General features: G+C 36.4%; 1 protein-coding gene across 5 annotated transcripts; it reads right to left on the bottom strand.

The window, feature by feature from the left end:
• Nucleotides 1-843: 843 nt before the first annotated feature.
• Pcmt (Protein-L-isoaspartate (D-aspartate) O-methyltransferase) lies at nucleotides 844-18,928 on the bottom strand. Of its 5 annotated transcripts, none has more exons than XM_071690846.1 (8): nucleotides 18,812-18,923; nucleotides 15,855-16,001; nucleotides 14,545-14,681; nucleotides 12,077-12,181; nucleotides 9,254-9,374; nucleotides 6,962-7,125; nucleotides 6,237-6,331; nucleotides 844-1,006 (listed from the first exon to the last, which is right to left on the bottom strand). In XM_071690846.1, the coding sequence occupies exons 2-8, from the start codon at nucleotides 15,979-15,981 to the stop codon at nucleotides 994-996; spliced, it is 762 nt and encodes a 253-aa protein (XP_071546947.1). In that variant the 5' UTR covers nucleotides 15,982-16,001; nucleotides 18,812-18,923; the 3' UTR covers nucleotides 844-993. The 5 variants fall into 5 exon arrangements, with proteins under 5 accessions (XP_071546947.1, XP_071546948.1, XP_071546950.1 ...); XM_071690847.1 differs by having other exon boundaries at nucleotides 942-1,078; XM_071690849.1 differs by lacking the exon at nucleotides 844-1,006 and adding an exon at nucleotides 2,184-2,370 and having other exon boundaries at nucleotides 15,855-15,927; nucleotides 18,812-18,928.
• Between the last annotated feature and the right edge of the window lie 74 nt (nucleotides 18,929-19,002).

Below are 19,002 nucleotides of genomic sequence, written 5' to 3'. Positions count from 1 at the left end.
TGATATATAGAGAGGCTACATCTACCCATCTTGAGATACTTTTATTCACTCTCATATGGATTGGCTTGCTCGAGTTCATGCTATCACCGGGGTTAAATAACCCAAAAATTAAAAAGGTCCAACAGCAATGACACCTTGAGGTGCACTTATATTTCATAACCATGTAAAGGCTTATTATGAAACAAAATCAATACTTGTATATTTCCATCTATTTGCCTTTCCTTCAAACATGGTCACAATCTCCCCACTATCTTTGTAAGTCATAATGTGCCCCTCAAATATGCTATTTAACTTCCAAACTGTAACTACACAAGGAAGCCTTGAGCATGCACTAAAAGTTATGGGACAGGTAACATTTGTTTACCAAACTTTATCTATTTCAAGCTTACAGTGTATTTATGTGGTTAAAGCACAAGACATCTACATAATTGTGCAGCATTTAGTGAAATCTGTAATACTGGCAAATCAAAATGCATTCAAACTCTTTGTCGAATGCCTATTAAGGAGAAACCTTGATGACTCTATCTTGTAACTTAAGAAAAAGTCATATCCATAACTAACGCTTCAAATCATATATATATATATATATATATATATATATATATATATATATATATATATATATATATATATATATATATATACTGTATATATAAATTAATTGATAATCAATATACCTGTATATTCACAACAGAATACATTTCTTTATACGAACAAAGCAAGTATAATCTAGTCCTCTTATAATAATGAACTTGTGCTGCTGCATGATGGAAGGTCTTGGTAGTAAACAGTGGCAATTAGTGATTAAATGTCAGGCTATGAAAGAAGCAGCATTGTAAGGCTGAGGTGCAGGCGGAGGTGTATTGGTAGGTGGCTGTGGTGGAAGTGCAGGCGTAGGCGTAGTGGTAGGTAGCTGTGGTAGAGGTGCAATCGGAGCTGGCAACTAAAGGAGGGAGCAGCACCTGCGAGGAATTATGATTCAGCTGGCGTGACTCACAGCTCCCGTCTGTGGAATGAGATAAATGGTGCGGTGTACACTCCTGCCACACCTATTCTCCTCCCAGATTAGTACCTCCACCTACAATATATGGAGAGTGGGTGACATTCAAAAGGGATATTATAGCTCAGTGTCTTCCACATTTTAATTCACAGTCATTCTAGGAATCAAATATCCTATTATGTACTGCTTTTACTGGTCATTATGTCAGTACATAAGAGGATCCACTCATTTAAAAAATATATTTCCCTAAAGATAACTAAAATTTGGCTGTATTAAGAACCTTTGCTTGCAAGTGCTGTCTGACCATATAACATAGAAAAGTTTTGTAATAAAGCTCAGCAGAATGACCAATGAAGTGTGGAAGACACTGTATGTAAAAATGACCGTAAGAAATACTGGATAGGGCTATAGCTTTACTCTCTAAATTACGCTCTTTATATCAACTTTACAATAAAACATCTTCAGCTCCCTCAAGTGCATCTGGGATATACTTGCTTGGTGCATAGTATCTTAGGTAATGTAGTACCTCACCTATTCAATATTGATGAGAACCCTGAATCATGTACAGGAGAAAGATACCTGTGTGACTTGAGTGATAGCTACAACAATACTAAAAATTCTATGTCACATTTCAAGTATTACTGCCAACTTTCCTCTAACTGCAAATGCAATCTCCCTCCTCTAAGAGAGTGTGTAGAAAATATCTCATCAGTGCCGACTAGAAACAATAAAACCTCATGAAACACTACATAAGATGTATATGCACATAATGTTCAGTTTTTAATGTGATCATGAAATAGTATGGTAATATACTAATACTCAAGTACTCAGGTACAAAAGTATATCATTATGCCTGCCAGATGATAGTAGGTACAAATTTGTTAGTTTTCTTCTCTAATACCAATCCTCTTCTTACCATAATATAGTAAATTATGCCAGATCTGATTAGCAAAGTTTTCATATAGTTAGAGTCCCTTATGACTTCTTAAATGTACCCAATATAAAGATTTTAAAGAAGAAAGTAATGATAGACCTTTTCATTTACTTAACAACAAAACTTGTAGACATCAGTTGTACCTACCAGGTTTTAAAAGATGAATCACTGTAAAGGTTTACAACATACAAGAAAGATCAACAAAAACAGGCTACAGTTCAGTGAAATCAATTCCCATCATATGAGATTACAATAATTCACACTGTTACAGAGATGTGTCACTGTTTACCATTCAGTTTGTAATGATATCCCAACTAACGACATTAAAGCCAACATAGCATATGAAGAATTTCAAGTATTCTGTAAACTATCTCAAAATATGAGAAGGGTGGCTCAAGCTGAACCTTCTTGTCCATGCACCATGCTTTCAGCACAGCTGAAAAAGGGGAAAAAGAGTACAGGCTACCTTGAGACAAAGGCCCATGCCAGGCTAAGGCCTGGTGAATCTTTAAAAACAACAAACATACCCAAAAAAATGTTCATCACGAAACCACTCGCTTTCATATATATACATATCCTGACTCTTAGTATGTGAACACTTGTCTTCCTTTGTATTTCTTAATCAAACACATCCTCAGTCATTCTTTCCATGGGCTCACACTATGTAAGTTTAGTATTATATCTTTTCTCTCATCAACTATTCCCCTCATTATACCATATCACCCTTAAATTTCTCACTCCTTACTCAATACACTTTCTTAATTCCAAATCAGCATTAAAAAAAAACTTATTGCTTGCACTTTACCGAACATTTCAGCATCAAAAACACACACCATTCCTTTGTGGTCAAAATGAGGTAGCTGCAGCTTCCACATTTAAAAGGTGACAGGATATATCTGCCTGCCCTGGTTTACTCTTGATGGTTGTACAGGGGTTCTTCAATTTTCATTATTTCTTTATTCACTGTTGATTGACAAACATTGATTTTTTCACCTATTTTTCTCAGAAGAGGAATTGGCCTCATTAGCTCACATCCACCCCCTAGCTGTCAAGTGTAATGTCCCCAAAAATCCAGTCTTGCATCCACAACCAGACCACAGACCTATTCAGCTTCATATTCCTTGGTTCACCCCTAACAGCACATCATTTTTCATTTATCTTATCACTCCAATTCCCTATAACCCTTGCATGCTTCACATCCACGTGCAAGTTCAGGCCCAAATACACAATGCATCTTTCACTCCATTCTTCCACCTCTTCCTTGGTTTCCCCCTTTTCCTTGTTCCCTCCACTTGACATGTATATCCTCTATATCACCCTCACTTCACTCATCCTCTCCTATCTAAACCATTTTAGTACATCCTCTTAAGCTCTTTCATACATATTCATATTACCACCACACCTCTCTCTTACACTATCATTTCTTATCAACTCTCCTCACACCACATACTTTCCTTAAACATTTCATTTCCAACATAGACCCCCTTCTATACATTTTGCTCTAAAGTCCATGTCTGGCATCCATACAACACCAACGTTACAATATATTTCAAATTAAGAAAATATGCAAAAAAAAAAAGACTTTTACAAAATATGCATAAATTTATAGTATACTGTATAACAAGTTTCAAATTGCAACAATACATACCGTACAGTACAGTACTTTTAAGAAATTCTTGCAAATGCTATTGATAGATAGGTTCAGGCATAAACAAACACTACTGTAGTGGAAACCTTTGGCAAGGGACAGTGAGTATTGAGTGAAACAATCAAGAATTTTTTAATTAGAGTTCCATATGCCTTATGAAGACACATAAAAAATATGTTCATTTTGATGTTTAAATATATGCATTAGCATGGTTTTAGATGGTGGAATGAAATGATGATATTGCTTGGGCCCTGGGCCTGCCACCAACAATAGTGCATTCCCTTTGAGAATCTAGTGACAAGATAAAGAAAAGTGCTGAAAGGGTTACATCACAAGATGCTCCATATAATACTATGCAACCTAGTTAAAGCATGGAAATGATGCATATTATTATCAATGTGGATTGAAGACAAAAAATGACAACTGTCAGGTAACCTTGAGAATAATCCACGAAAAAACCTCTGAGCCTATAGGGAGATTTAAAGGAATAGGAAAGTGAAGTCTCATTAGTGAACTTTTCAAAGCCAGATGTAGCTGATTTGACGAGTCTAACCCAAAAAAATTTGCAATGGATGGTCATAAAGCTCTGCCTATGGTAAAGACAGTTTTCATACTTCAGAACCAATATTTTTAGTCTTGGTCATGAAGAGGTGGGAGCATAAACAACCTTATACTTAATGACAACTTGGATCTGAGATGTCCTCTCTTAAAAGAGGTATTACTGGAGCCACGCAGGTGAGAATGACCAGATCTAAGCAGAGGATTTGTTTGACAAAGATGTTTCTCAGGTGTCCTTGCCCCTTCACTATTAATATCATCCAATTAATGGTTCCCAAGAAAGCCAATACCTTTACATCATGCGCTCTTGCTCCTATGAAATTTTCCATGAGTATTATGAAGTCACTGTTCCCTAACTAGACATCAATAAGATTCCAAAACAATATTTTTTAAGGCCTGTATGAAAAAGGTCTTAACCATAAAAATAACCATCTCACTTGCAGAAAGAAATTAAGTGATCTTATCCAATTGCACGGTGATCATCAAACTTCAAAAGATTTACATGTCTAGATACTGGATGAAATATACTGATTCTTCTCCCAGATCTAAATACTATGAAAAGATTTTGTGAAATGTTACAAAACCACACTTCCCAGAAAAAGCTACCGATACACGAACTTCAAAAGTTAACATCGATCTTAACGTCCTTTTTTCAAAAAGACAGAGAAACTTTGTCATGTTTCACAAGTAAAGGCTCCTACAATATACACTTATAGCAACAGAAAACAATAATCACCCTGATTCCATTTCTAATGATTCTTTGAGCAGTCTGGTAAAAGCCTGAAAAAATTTCCATACAGAGGAGTATGGAATCTGAGTGGAAAGGCAAATGTCCGTTAATCTTTCTCCATATTCCATTCAAGGCATTTGTTGAGAAAATTAAATGTGAAGGTTCCAAAACAAAGAATTTTGTTCATGGCTCTCCTTAAAGGTAGTTTATCTTTAAGAGACCCAGGGGAAATTCATTGGATGACCGGCATATCTACCTATTCTCATGCACAAAGGATATTTTATCCTGGAAACCAGTCTGTTTGAAAAGCACTTTTTTTTTAGAATTTATATCAAAGAAAAAAGAATAATCTATGTCAAAACATTCCAACCCATGATCATGGCAATGAATCCTACTCCCTTTGAAATGAAAACTGGAAAACATTTTGATGAAAAAGATACCAGGTTTTGTGATGAGATCTATCTGTGCATTTGCTTATTACAGAATCCTCTTGAAAGCTGCTTCTCCTATCAGTTCTGACAACAATATCTGACCTTAAGAAGGCAGAAGCCTACAATTTGCAGTTATGTAAAAAAGAGGAAAAATCTCGTTTTTTTAAATATGCTACAATAAGAATGCCCTTGCATTCTCTGAAGTATCATGTTTGTATATTCTGGTAAGCCTCTTAGAAACTATTATTTTCAGTCTAAAAGGAACATGCATCTCATAACTGTGGATACTTTACAGCTAAATACAGTGAATAATGTATTCCATACAGTCTCAAAGCTTGAAATCTGTTTGGCAATGAGCAAGAGCAACAATGAGGGTACAACTAATTTCAAGAATGTTGGGAAACTTTTTCTTAAAGTCTGTATAGTCTAAAGCTATAATGCCTAATTTTAGTATTAATAATAATAATACTAATAATAAAAACTATACTGTAAGCCTTAGTCGTCTGTTCCAGATGCTACCTTGCTCATGCAGGATACTGTGAACAAGTGTAATGAAGGAACAAGTGTTAAAGAAAGAAAAGAAGAATAAATTAATAATATATAGTTTGAGTACCCCAAAACCTTTGAGGAAACATTTTCCTACACTTGAAAAATTTCCATAGTAACTGTAATGAAAGTAGCTGCATCAGGGAAAACCTCATAGGCATTATTTTTTCTTATAAAACAAAAGTAACGTGAGTGTCTATATTCCTCTGAATTTTTCTAATGAATATATATTAATCTAAAAATCATAATTTTCCCATATCATCTATGAAGATAACAGTAATTTTTATCAATTAAAATATGTTTATTAAACATCTTCTTTTTTCTCTTCCATTTCTTTTCTCTCAAGTTCTTTACGAGCATTTAACTTTGCCATCCACTTTCGAACTAACCTTCCAGGCCACTGGTAGTCCTTGTCAGTGAGTGGGACATAGATGACACCCATCAAGACCTGTCGCTTGATGCTGCCATCTTCCAGCTTATCAATCTGAAAGATTCAGGTGCAATCTCAGCAACATAATAACAAGCCAGGTGATTTGTGGTTTTCTTAATACCATGAAAAAGCTGCTTAAAGCTAGGAAAGGTTTATAGATCTTAAAAGCTCCCACTAAAAACTAATCATTATCATTATGAACAATAACTTAGGTGTATATAATAGTAGGATCCTTAAGTTTTGAAAGACATTTTAACATCAGTTTACATGGAGTGAAATTATAAGTTGTGATGGAGTGATCAGTGGCAGTGATAATTGAAGATGGCAATGGGAAAGCCGGAGTCAAAAATAAAAACTCGTTGGGAAGAAAACTTGGGTTACATTGAGAACTTTGTGGATAAATAGTTAGGAGTAAAGTGCATTGCAGTATGACTCTACCATTCGTACTCTAAAGCAGCACTCCAAACTTAAATGTCTTTACAGCACGAGACAAGTTCAATTTATAAGATTCTTCCTTTTTTTAACTTCTCTATGTATTTTCTACTGGCTAAGCAAGACACAGTATGAAAACATTTTTTGATTGTTTAAAAAAATCTTGAAATATCATTGTCTGGAGGGTCCCACTAGGGACACAAAGGGTTAAATAAATATGGTATTATTTCATAAATGGACTTATGAACTCACTTGTTCTAGATTCTGGTTAGCTCCCTCTGGGCCAATTGGAATGATGAGTCGTCCACCTGGGGCAAGCTGCTCAACCAATGCTTGGGGGAGAGTGGGGGCTGCAGCTCCTACATGGATAGCATTAAAGGGTGCTTCCTCTGGATGACCTAACCGACCATCACCAACTGGGGGTTGAAAAAGCATCAAGTTTCTTTAACACAATATCAAGAGAATATTGTTACTATTAAGTCTAGGAATCATTCCATGGAGTTCCTGCAGCTACAAGGTTGAACTCCATGTGGGAGCAAGTTATGGTGGGCTTCTTTAGGGTGAGAAGGTCCTCAATAGTTCTTTACTCTCTTTATTCTACTGACAATGATGCAGCTTTGTTGAAAATGACTTTTTCCTCATGGTGTTGGCACCTGGAGGCAGTCTGGAGAAAAAGCATTTAGGAAATGAGGGCTTGAAATCTTCCCCAACCATATTGCTTTCCAAAATATGAAATTAAGGAAACTGTCAAGCTAGGGTTTTTCCTCATCAATTCCTGACACTATTCTTTTCAAGTGGGATACAGTGAACATATATGAAAAAGAGATCACTTACTTTCTGTCCCAACAGCCCCTTCTATATTTATGAAACTCCCACAGCATTCAGGAAGCTTGCCATGTCCACCAGGTGAGACCATAGGTCATAAAATATAGTAATGTTGTGTGTGTGTATCTATGTGAGGAGAGCAAAGGGTATCTGAGCAGCATATGATAAATGTCTCCACTTTGGCAGTTCCTTCATTGGCATGAAGGGTGTCCTAAAATAGTTGAATCAGTGTATGTAGTAATTTAGGGATGGGTGATATCCAGAGCACAGATGGGAAAGTATGACTCATGTTTGTTTGGGGAGTGTAGTTTCAGATGGATGTCTGGTGAGGTGTGGGGGATTTTACATAAGTTATCCCTAAGAGTAGAGAAGAATGAATACTGCCCACATATTTTCTGTTTGTTGTATAAAATGACAGACAGGGATGGGAGCAGGAGGGGCTGGAAATCTTACCCTCCTATATTACTTTCCAAAAGAAGAAACATAAAAAGGATCCACACATGTATTAATCAGTAAATACCTCTTTGTACTATGTGGGGAGGGAGTTTTACATTCATGGGTCCCCATTTCTAAAACATTCTTTACAATAATACAACCTCTTAAATTTCTGTAAGCCATACGTCTCCTGTTCTTGATGTTTCCATGCTCACACAGGACAGCAAGTATGTATGAAAGAATGATATAACCATGTGTATACCAGGATCCCTATTATGATGAATAAATTGTATTAACAGTATTTGAAGCTAACTATATATGCATTTAGTAAAGTGATTTTAAAATGTTTCCCACATTTTAATAAATACAACCACATGTGCCAACAGGTCCATACCATATGCACTCTTTCAAAAGCTCATGTAAAATGGAGCTTTATCACCATTTCAAGTTCTTGTCTTTTGTTTCTGATGAGTCAAAATGGAAATAAATTACAGATGTCTAGAGGGATAGATAGTGACACCATTATTAACTTTGAACAAAAGGTTCAGAATGAGCAAAACATTTTATTTTGTAAAAAAAAAACACTGGCTTATGTACTTGCTTCAACACATATGGAGACAATTGCATTACAGAAGAATTAACATCAAAACTCGAAGCATCAGATTAGTAAAATTCATTAACATGGTGGTTTAACAATAAAATCATAATATGCACCTTAGAAACAAACATTTCCATAACACTATAGTCCTTTGACTCCACTATCAACATGGAGTTGGTTAACAAATTATTATTGAGTGTATAGTACACAAGTAAAGTACTTTGGCAGGAAGAGTGGTTACGACACTGGGTTTGAATTCAAAACAGAGCTGTGGTGATTTAAGATTTAAACTGCAGTTTGGATAAGACCAAACATGTTTGAGAGTTAGGGCTCATGGCATAACGTTTATATGTCCACCTTATTCTTTTCTTACCATCATCTTTTACGTTAACATCACAGACTCCTATCACTGCATCTCATGTAGATCTAAGAATTACATACTTCAAGTGGTTAAAAATCAGTACATGTTAAAGAATTAAAAATTTTCCATAACTGTATATTTATCCCTCCCTATCATGTTTTATCAAAGTAACTAATGAATAAAACTGAACTATGATTAGGACATCCTAATGGAATATCACACATCAAATGCCAATTTTCATAATTTTCCTATTGTAAATAATCCCCATTGTATATCAGTTTCATGAAAAATCTTTGTCAATAAAGAGATAAATATATTCACTAACCAACGAGTTTGACGGTGCCAGATGTCAAGAGTTCTGGACTATCCTTCTGGATGTTCTCTTGAGAAAATTTGATGAGTTCATTTATGTGGTCAATTCCTACAGCAATGCCAGTTTCACCAACCTGGATGCAAAAGATTACATCTTGTAGTGGTCATGTGGCATGCTGCATTACCTTTTGCATTCATTCTAACTAGTGCATTTTCCCAGTATATAATATACATAAACATTATTTAAAATCAAACTAGTATCAAAAAACCTGTTCTGATTTGAATACTGTTTTCATTGTCAGAGTAAACTATCATTTGCAAATCTGCCACCAAAACACCTGTTTTAGAGGCCACTCAGCTTCATTCTTAGCCAGATGCAAAGAAAACAGATATGAAAAAGAGTGGGTGATGCATCAGTTATATATAATTCTTTTTTCCACTTTAGCAACCAAAATGCACATATATGCCTCATCTGAAAGTTATGGTCTTTCATGATTAGTCTTACTGTCTTTATGAATATTATTCTATCTCAGAATAATTGTTAATGATCGTCATGGAACTTATAGGTTTACTGAGGAACATGGGAATGGATAAAAAAAAAATACAATTTCCTTGGATTAATGTATTAGATGATAAACTCTGGACTTTGTATAAGTCATGAATAATGTTAACTCCAAGGTAAGCAGGTGAAAGAATAACCCAGTTTCTCAAATTTCTCACTCTAAGAATAGTTAGGGTATTCATCATTTACAGCATTTTCTCACTAAAGCTTTCTCCTCCAAGTTAGTTTATTACAATACAGTATTTTTTTCCGTCCCTACTTAAGTTTCCTAATATATTTTCTACTCAAAACTGAACCAGTTTAATAATCCTTTGGGAATTAGATATTGCACAGAATTTCAAAAACTAAAATAATTTTATTTGTTTCCACCTTTTAGGGTGTTCGTGGTGTATTATATATGCCTAAGTAAACTCTCTGTTCATCCAGAAAAGCATCATCTAATTCATAAAATGTTATAGATTCAAGCCTGAATACAGTATATGAAGCTCACCAAAAAAAAATTAAAAACAAAAAACTACAGTACTGTACTATGATTACATCATGGAAAGAATAGTTATTACAGAAGCAGCCAAGAGATTTGGATGTTAATCATGACAAAGAGAAAGACATGTTCACCAAACAAGAGTTCATGTAGCAACCATGTAAAAATCTGTTTAGAATAGAAATTTGTGGCTGCACTTGGTACACTTCAAAGTTTAGCAAATGATCCACTATGTTTCACTGATTTAAAGAAACATATAGCAGTGTATTTATATAAGGCCAAAGGAGAAAGCAATCATTACTTATACATGAAAATATCACCTCAGTGCAAAAAACTCAACTGAGGTTTCCCAGTAATCATGATTATTACATAAAACCTATGAGGATTTCTTGAAAACAAGAGGAAAGATTTTAGCTGCATGTAATGAAGTTGTTTTATATGTTAAGGTGGGGATGTGAGTGGAGAGGTTGGTCTTGCCTGACAAATCAACTTTGGGTGCAAAACTGAAAAATAACGAGAGCTCAAACAGTTCCATATTACAGTGGAGACCCAAGTTCACTATAACACATTGGACATGAACACATGATAATGAAATGAGGCTGTGGGCACTCAATATATATATAGAGTAAGACAAAGATTTGACAACTGTGTATGAAAGAAATTGCAATGACCCTATAAAATACAGGTTTAATCCTAAAGCTTCATCATGCACGACTTGTTACGAGAGTTTTTAATAATGATGCAAGTTTGCATGCTGGACAGTTAGGTATGCTAGGCAACATGATGGTGTATGAGTGGGTATGAAACAAGGCCTTGCCTGATCTGTTTTCTAAAACTAGTGAAAGATATAGTTAAAGGGCTCTTACCAAAGACCCTCCCATACTGACTAAATTTTGTTCTGTCTCACTGTAAGCATTGTTCCTTTCTTACTTCGTACCAATTCAGCAATGTAAAGGGGGGAAGATGTAACGTGGTTAAATTCACCACTGCAAATATGTAAGTTCTTCATATACCTCTTTCTAAACCTCACCTATTTTCTTCTACCAAATTTCAAAACAAAACAATTCATCCCTGCAACAACTTAATTAAGTTAGTTATAGCTATATCTTTTCCTTTATGGAAACCCCATATAATGAACATCAAAAATTATGCTTCCAAAAGGTTATGGGCATTTTATAGGTACTGCAATGTTCTTGCTAGCAGCTATTCCATATCTATGAGGTCTCATTTACCCAAGAATGGAGGACTGCTCACATGTCTGACATGGTTCTTCTACCCATCTCTTCACCAGAAATGAATCGAGTCCCTCTTGAACCATCTCTTTCCATCCGCTATCAAGCTGTTTCCCTCCTTCTGCTCTACAGATATTATTTTGTTTAAAGCTGTTTAGCTTCCTACATGTGACCCAGTTATTTAGGCCTGAATCCATGGCACTTGCCTGGCTGCTGCTTCCCATGAGGGTGACCATTATGATACCTCCTCCTTTCCTTGAACACTACAGCTCGGTAATTTTATTCCTTCTTTCATCTTTCCCTCTTCCTATAACTTTTCACATTTAGGAGACAGGTTTACAAACAACTGAGGGGCTCTAGTCAATATTTTCTATATTCTTTTTCCCATAATCCATTTTCACTTCATCCAAGATGGCCAAGACTTCGGCATCTTTTTGTCCATGCCATGTCAGATGCTAATGAATAAGTTGTAAACTTATTACGATAAATATGTAAGTGAATAAATTTCGGAGACACATAATTACCAAATGCCAAAGGGCATGCAACCTGACATGAACTTACCATGTGACCCATACAAGCAGTGAGATAACCACTCCCTGAGCCAACATCCATAGCACGATTTCCTTTCTTGAGGTGATTACTGAGCAATTCCAGAGCATGTGCATGCTGAAAGTAAAGAAAAAATTGTAAATACAATAAAGTAATATAAAAGACACGGAACAATAATGGTAAAATAGGTATAACTTCAGGGGATAATGATAAACATCTTTTGACAGGAAGTGAATTTTTCTGAAATGGGGCACTGTATACTATGGCTAGGAGTGCTACTATTGTTATGCTTCTCCCAAGGCCATAGCTCGTGTTAGTGAAGTAGTACCAGTAACAGAAGAAAGTTGCATTCATTCATAACCATCTGACTGTTGTGTGCAATGTAAGAAACCACAGCCTCTTATCCAGTATTGGACCCATAGACTTCACCATGGTTTCCCTGGCCACTTCAAAGCCCTGATTAAGTCAAGTGACATCACATTGCCCATGTTTACCACATTGTTCCAATTCACTATCTTAGGCACATCTTTCACCCTCCTGCATGCGCTTAAAATATTTTTTACTACATCCGTTAATCTCCAATTCGGTCTTGCCATTCTCCTTGCCCCTCCTCCTCTGACATATATATCCTTTGTCAACTGCTCCTCACTCATTCTCTCAATATGTCCAAACAATTTCAGCACACCCTCTTTATCTCTTTCAATTACTCTCTTCCTGTTTCCACACCTCTCTCTTGCCCTTTTATTATTTACTTGATCAAATCACATCAAATATTGTCCTCAAACATTCCATTTGCAACACATCCACCCTCCACACATGCCCATAACTCACCTCATTTATACAACATTGTTAGGACGACTAAACCTTCAAAAATACCCATTTTCACCCTCCCAGATAACAAAAGCTCTTTGCACATAACCCTCAATGCTTCCAGGACCTTTTTACCTCAGGACTTTTTTCTATAGGGCTTCTGCAGCACTCAGAAAACTGATATTGTTGGCTCAGTGAGATCACAGCTGTGTGTTTTTTTTTTTTGTAGTTTGAGCACAAGACAACTGAGGAGTAAGTGTTCAGTGTCTTCAGTATGGAAGTTTCATTTTGGGCATGAGGGGTCATGTGATAAGTTGAATTAATGCTTGTAATATTAAAAAGATAGACGGTGTCTGGAATGAATGAGAAAGCATAACTCATACATGCCAGGAGAAAGTAGCTTCACATGGTGGTGTGAAAATAAAGACTAACTTAAGAGGGTGTTTGTTTAATGATTGTGAGTCATTACAATATGTGTGTTGTCAGTGTTGTATTTGTTGGGGGAGATGGCTCTGTTTAGGAGGGAGGGGGTCAAGTGCCACTGCAGCAGAATCTGAGATAACCGGGGAAAACTATTGCCTGTATCATTTCAGCTATCATAAAAAGATACTCTCTGCCAATCTAAAACTAAGTGCTTGTCTACATCTCATCAAGGCATGATGTGACATACCTCCATTAACTAAATTTGTAACATGCATTCTACATCCAAAAAGCTATTTTTATCCAAAACATACCATCAATAATATTCTCGCCCATTCTGTCTTCTTTTTACTACATCTTAGATCATCTTGCAACATTCTGATCCTGTGATGCACAAACCATATATTACTTCACCGTTATAATTGTCTACTGAGATCTTATTCCTATGAGTTACTCCTTCGACTCTGTAATCTGTTTATCGGTACATTCAAAACAGACGTTGTTTCACACACACACTTTACCTCTTTTTTCATACCTTCCTTCCTCTGTTGCCTCAGCAAGGTAGCATCATGGGCAGATGACTGAGCTTTGAAAGAATAATGCAGGCTTGATTCTTTTATTTGTCTCTCATTATAGAGGGTGATAATATAGAAGATTACAATTTCTAACCCCCTGCTTCCACCTCTCTTATGACATGCAGGAAACACTTGGATAGTATTCTCTTCCCCAATTCCCCAAAGGTAACATCCAGTTCCTAACTAGCTTAAATTTTCACCTCATATACTTAGTATATTCCACTTCTTGTCCACCTGAAATCATGTGTAAACATGCAATGTTAGTACATTAATTTGCAGAAATGGAGTCCACAGTGTCAACATGTAAGGATAATTATGGCTTACAGTTCAAATGTTAAAAAATCAATCATTTGTCCATTCATAACATGCATTCATTTACTCCCAATTTCACTTTAAAAGTCATATATAGCTTGAAATGTTTATTAACCAAAACAGTACTACACTGAGGATGTCAGTGAAGTAAGTATTCATCATAAACATTGATTTAACATAGTAATTATTTAAAGAACATTACTGGGATTTGCTGAAAGGATTTCTGGTTTTCTGAGACATTTTTCATGCTTCCCAATAGCAATATGAAGTACCAACATACAGTGAACTGCCAATAAATTTTAATGAACTCAGTCAATTTAGACAAGACAGTGTTTTGCAAATTCAGTAAAAGAATTAACTAACCATGTGAGGTGCACTGATGGTGACACCATAACCAATACCCTGTGGAGAGTCCATGTAAGGGTTGTGCTTAGAGTACTTTCCTCTATCAACTCTAAGCATCACACGCTCTACTTCAGACGACCGGATAATCTGGTTAGCTGAAACATGAGGTTTGAGTCTTTATAAATGTTGAAGTAAATATGAGAGAAAAGAAAATGTAGCTTTAAAAAATTTTTCTGTAACATCTACTCATACTTAAGTATCATTACTTTTTATCACCATACATGTTACTGTGACATCAGAGTCCTCATAAACCTAACACTGACTTGTCTTGATAATTATTTACTATGAGATTACTTTTATCCATGATTTTTAAGCATTTTTTTTCTACACAGATCAAGCATATATCTTATCTATCTACCTATCTATATCTCTGATGCATGTTCCAACTGAAACTCCCTACAAGGGGTGGCTACGGCAACAGAGTCTCTACAACTAAAGACTCCAGTGCCGCTACTCAGCCTTTAGTGCCTCATCCTTAACAGGCCACTGGCAGAGAACAAGTCCAGCACAGTGTTTGCGGAGGCTCCTATCTAATGTTCCTAATGTTTCTACCTAATAATTCTGCCTAAATATTTCTACCTACTAATTCTATCTATTGCTCCTACCATTTTGCCAAAAGGCAGGGCTAGCGCATAGTGCCCACTGCAGGAAAATCTAGTTATAAAGAATGAACTGTGCAAGTTAAGTGTTGTCAAGTGTTACATATGACAAGGAGAGATCGTATGTTTGTGGACAGAATGCCACCAGTCCACATGTTAGTGAGGCAGAAAGAAAAGACAGCTACCTGGGTTAGAGGAGTGCAACTTGACAACCACTAAAGTGCTGGCTCACCAAGCAGATGTCACTAACCCTCCTGATACCCAGACAGAGTACTGTTAACCTAGTTTTATAGAAACATCAACAAATCAAGGTGTGACATGATTACAAATTCAATACTCTATCTTCAACAACCCATCCCCATAATTTGAATTTGAGAGACTACTTTCCCAGTCAAAAATAAGAAAAATCCAAAACTCCTTACATGAGCCCATCAATTCAATGGGCCAAGCCACTGTATCACATTTCTGCATCTACATTTTCTGTATACTGTAGTGTCTTAAATAACAGTTATTAAAATTACTACTGTAATATAATTACACACATTTGGTATATGGGATACTCATGCTGTGCAGAGTTGGACTAATAATGTAAACTAACACAGTATTTCTTAAAGGTTCAGTATATTTGCTAATACATGTAAAAGAACAAAAGCCAAAAAGTAGACTTGCCTTTCAAATGCCTAACCATATCAGCATTATCCCGTCCATGAGACCTCCAAGCCATGATGAAACGAAGACTGGGCTGCAACCACAATCCAGTGAATAGAATCAAACGCAAATTTCTGTGGGCTAGCATTTACTGTAAGTGACTAATATCTGAAAAGTTAAACCATTCTTTAAGACTATAACTGGCAAAATCAATACTAAAATCAAACGCCATTTTAAAGCTCATAATGTTTTGAAGAGTGGTGACATAGATGCATGTAAGACAATAATTGAAGCTCATAATGTTTTGAAGAGTAAATGACACAGTTGTATCTAAAATAAATGACACTTCATAAAAATACAGTAAATAATAATTCTGGAATCCACAAGACAGCACTGTATACTGCAAGTAAAAGTATAACCCCAAATACATTTTCATAAATCTATTCCACTTGGAGAATTGAATATACCCAATTCTCACTGAATAGTAAACCACTAACCCCATGCAGAAATAAAAAGCCCATCCCTACCTCTCACTTCAGTTACTCTCATAAATTCACCCCTCTCCAATAAACACAACACTAATGAAACGCATTCACAATGTAATGACTTGACAAACATTAACCCAGTAAACCTCCGTCAAACTAATCTTACAGTCCACTACACCCCACAAACATCCACCTGACACTACACTCCCCAAACACTTCTTTTAGGTTACACTTTCTTATCTATGTTCTGAACAACCTATCTCTCCAAAACTATAAGCATGGATTAAACATATCAAAAGAACCATCATGCGTAAGATTTAATTTCCACACTGAACACCTTATCATTAAATTCACTAGGATTCACCCTACAACAAAGACAGAAGTTCCATCCTATAGATGTGGCTGGCTTTCTAAGTGTTGCTGTAACCCTTATTGAAGGGAGTCCTCAATGAAACTTGACTCCACCTGCTTCAGGTAACACTGCAAGTGAAGACTCACCCTTGACAAGGCTGTGTCATTGACCATACAGTCTTGTCAAACAACAGCTCATTCTAAAGAAGTCTACATTTCCCTTCTACTGGAAGTAGTGCAGCCTTGGACTGCATGAGCCATTAAAAAGGTCCAAAGTAACATCAAGACTTTCACAGAAGTTGGTCTTGGGATAATCTTTTTCATACTTGGTTGCCATTTCCTGTGTTAGTGTGGTATTGCTAAGAACATATGAAGAAAGACCACGTTCACTCACATCCATTCTCTGTCATGTGCAATGCACCAAAACTCCAGCCCTCTATGCACAACTATACCCCAAAAACCTTTCTGTGGTTTTCCCAAGCCACTTCACATGTCCTGGTTCAGTCCACTGACAGCAAGTCGACCCATGTATATCACAATGTTTCAATTCACTCTGTCCCATCTGTGCCTTTCACCCACCTGCACGTTCAGGCCCTGATCACTCAAAATCTTTTTCACTCTATCCTTCCATTTCCAGTTTGGTCTCCCCCATCTTGTACCCTCCACTTCTGATACCTATCATTTTTTTCAACCTCTCCTCAATCATTCTCGCCATATGTCTAAACCAGTTCAGTACACCCTCTTCAGCTTTCTCAACTAAACTCCTTTTATTACCACACCTCTCTCTTACCCTTTTATTACTTATTTGATCAAACCATCTCACATCATTTAATGTGCTCAAACATTTCATTTCCAACACATCCACCCTCCTCTGCACATCCTCATTTAAAGTCCATGCATCACATCCATACAACACTGCTGGGACTACTATACCTTCAAACATACATGTTTTTGCCTCCCCAGATAATGACCTCTTATGCTTCAGCACTCCCAGAACCTTTGCCCCCTCACCCAGCCTATGACTCACTTCTAGAACCTTAGCTCCCTCTCACCCCCCTGTGACTCACTTCCAGAACCTTGACCCCCTCCCTCACCTAGCCTATGACTCACTTCTAGAACCTTAGCTCCCCCTCACCCACCTGTGACTCACTTCTAGAACCTTGGCCCCCCTCACCCACCCCATGACTAACTACTCCCATGGATTTATTTGCCGCCATTTCCACTCCCAGATGTCTGAAACACTTCACATCCTCCAAATTTTCTCCATTCAAACACACTCCAAATAACCTGTCCATCTACCCTGCCAAAACAAATAACCTTGCTTTAATTCACATATACTCTCAGCTTCCCCCTTTTACACTTCCAGACTCTGTCACTAAGTTCAGCATTTTCTCACTTGAATCCATCATCAAGAGTACTGAAAATCCAAATCAATCTATGGTGCTTGAGGAGCTTAGGTGAGATTTTCATAGGACTTGAAATTTTTACAAGTGTTTCACTTTGGTGTTAATGATATTTTTTCTGATCTTCATGGACCCTTAACACAACTCAATTGTTTTCTTCAACATTGTAATAAAGTATAATGCTCCAAATCATATTCCAATCCTCTTGCTGTAATCTGTGGACACTACTTTACCTTAGCAAAACAAAAGTAATCAATATTCTGAGCTAACCCCATATTTTCTCTGCTCTTCATATCCCTCCCCACTATCGTGTCAGTAGTTATCACAGGACTTATTTAATATTACTGTAACTCATTTGTGCCATTCTAAATCACTTCTACCATGTGAGGATTTCATTAATATGCTCTTTTCACTTCCATACGTTATGTCTTGAGGTGCTCTTTAACTTTTGCATTTACCAAAAATAAAGTAAATATCAGCTGCCTTTGAAATTTCCCTGAAGTCTATTCAAGTACTGTTGGTTTAACAGAATACTGAACAAAAGAACGCCTTCAATTTGGAATGAATTATTTCTTAAAACTATGTATGATAATCGATCCCGTCAAACTGTCTCGTTCATAATCATCTGCATTGCATGCAGACTACGGCAGGCCACAATGCAATGCGGTGCCTGAATGCATTTTCTGTTGCAACATTTGAGATAAATATACCACAGCAACAAATCTTTTTCAAAACTTACCTTGGGAGTTTCAGGTACAAATTAGGAAAGTAAATGACTAATATAAATCTCCAAAAGCTGCCTATACCAAGTCTGTAACTTCACCACACCCGAAAACTTCTGTTTACCTGATTGCCAGCTGATCGAACTGATCACTGTCCGAATCCTTAAAGAAGATTATTCGTATTGCAAGAAATATAGGATAACGAATT

The sequence above is a fragment of the Panulirus ornatus genome, chromosome 49 (genome assembly GCF_036320965.1).
Source record: "Panulirus ornatus isolate Po-2019 chromosome 49, ASM3632096v1, whole genome shotgun sequence".
Lineage (NCBI taxonomy): Eukaryota > Metazoa > Arthropoda > Malacostraca > Decapoda > Palinuridae > Panulirus > Panulirus ornatus.
This window is presented reverse-complemented; position numbering and strand designations above follow the sequence as displayed.

Bases quoted from the DNA above. Each gene is read 5' to 3' on its own strand.
- Pcmt (XM_071690845.1), bottom strand. From the start codon at position 15,981: ATGCTAGCCCACAGAAATTTGCGTTTGATTCTATTCACTGGATTGTGG. The intron at 7,126-9,253 runs GTTAGTGAATAT...TTCAACCCCCAG, and splicing joins TGGCACCGTCAAACTCGTTG to TTGGTGATGGTCGGTTAGGT. The intron at 2,371-6,236 runs GTTAGTTCGAAA...CCCCTTTTTCAG, and splicing joins GACTACCAGTGGCCTGGAAG to CTGTGCTGAAAGCATGGTGC.